General features: G+C 43.4%; 1 protein-coding gene across 1 annotated transcript in view; it reads right to left on the minus strand.

The window, feature by feature from the left end:
- Window positions 1-878, minus strand: part of LOC122128740 (microfibril-associated glycoprotein 4-like) — a 7,625-nt gene extending 6,747 nt beyond the window's left edge. The window contains exons 1-2 of the mRNA XM_042703464.1: window positions 677-878; window positions 149-337 (exon numbers count right to left, since the gene is read on the minus strand). Coding sequence (XP_042559398.1) covers window positions 149-337; window positions 677-682 — 195 coding nt within the window. The 5' untranslated portion in view covers window positions 683-878. The remainder of the gene's footprint in view (window positions 1-148; window positions 338-676) is intronic.
- Between the last annotated feature and the right edge of the window lie 339 nt (window positions 879-1,217).

Below are 1,217 nucleotides of genomic sequence, written 5' to 3' on the forward strand. Positions count from 1 at the left end.
ACCATAGAAGAAGACAGAATGCTCATAGCTTCCCATATAGAAACCATAGAAGAAGATGACTGTAATGCTGCAAGCTATTCAGTTCAGCTTTCATTAGATTGAACTGCTTTCTCTCCATGCCACTGGACTACAAACTGAGGTCACTCACTGTCCAGCCTCCCCCGTCGGTCTCCATGTCACAGTAGACCTGCAGTGGGGCAGTGGGCCCCCCAGGGAAGATGCTGTACACCCCACTGGGCTTGGTGCTTTCATGCTTATGGATGTCAGCACAGTCCAGCGGCAGGTACATATCAGAACCGAGAGAGAACGGAAGCAGGGCTAGCAGGAGAACAAGAACCTGAGAACCACACACACACACACACACACACATGCACATGCACATGCAGGCGTACAAACACACATAGACACATGTACAAACACACAGTCTCTCACACAAAAAAAAAAAACACACACACACACACACACACACAGATTAGAAGATTAGAACTTTGCACTTTAAGTATTGTATCTCTGTACAATAAAAGGTACACACCATATAATACGTCAATGTAAACACACTCCTTTCTTTCTCTTTGTCTTCTTACAAACATTTTGGTGAAATCTTTTCACATTCAACAACCATTTCCCACTAAATCCTATCTGATCTACCAAATTCTAAAGCATTTGCTTTTCTTACCTTCATGTTGCTGGTGGCTGTGTTCCACACTAAGTCTTATTCCTCGTTGTCGTTTTTGTCGTCTTCCTCTTCTTCTCTCTCTCTCTTTCTCTCTGGTTTACACCTAGGAGCTATTGGGTTATCTCCTTAATGGATGGTCAAGGTTCACACTCTTATCTTACAAAACAAACAACTCCCACCCAAACCTGCAATGCTTGTTTTTTTCCACATCCACCCCCCCCACACACACACACACACACACACACACACACACACACACACACACACACACTGACACATTCACACACACATTCACACACACACACACACACACACACACACACACACACACACACACACACACACACAACTCCTTATCTCCCTCTCCCTTCTATGGAAGATAGGTAAGTAACATAGGACATATACATAGAAGTGAATCATTAATTAGTAAACATTAATACAGAAGTCCTCCCTCTCTCACAGCAGAGAATATTGCTTTTGCAAAGTATTGGTCTACGACTTTTGTATTGGTTGCAGTAAATCAGGAAGTGCAGCTCTGTCG

The sequence above is a fragment of the Clupea harengus genome, chromosome 24 (assembly GCF_900700415.2).
Source record: "Clupea harengus chromosome 24, Ch_v2.0.2, whole genome shotgun sequence".
NCBI lineage: Eukaryota > Metazoa > Chordata > Actinopteri > Clupeiformes > Clupeidae > Clupea > Clupea harengus.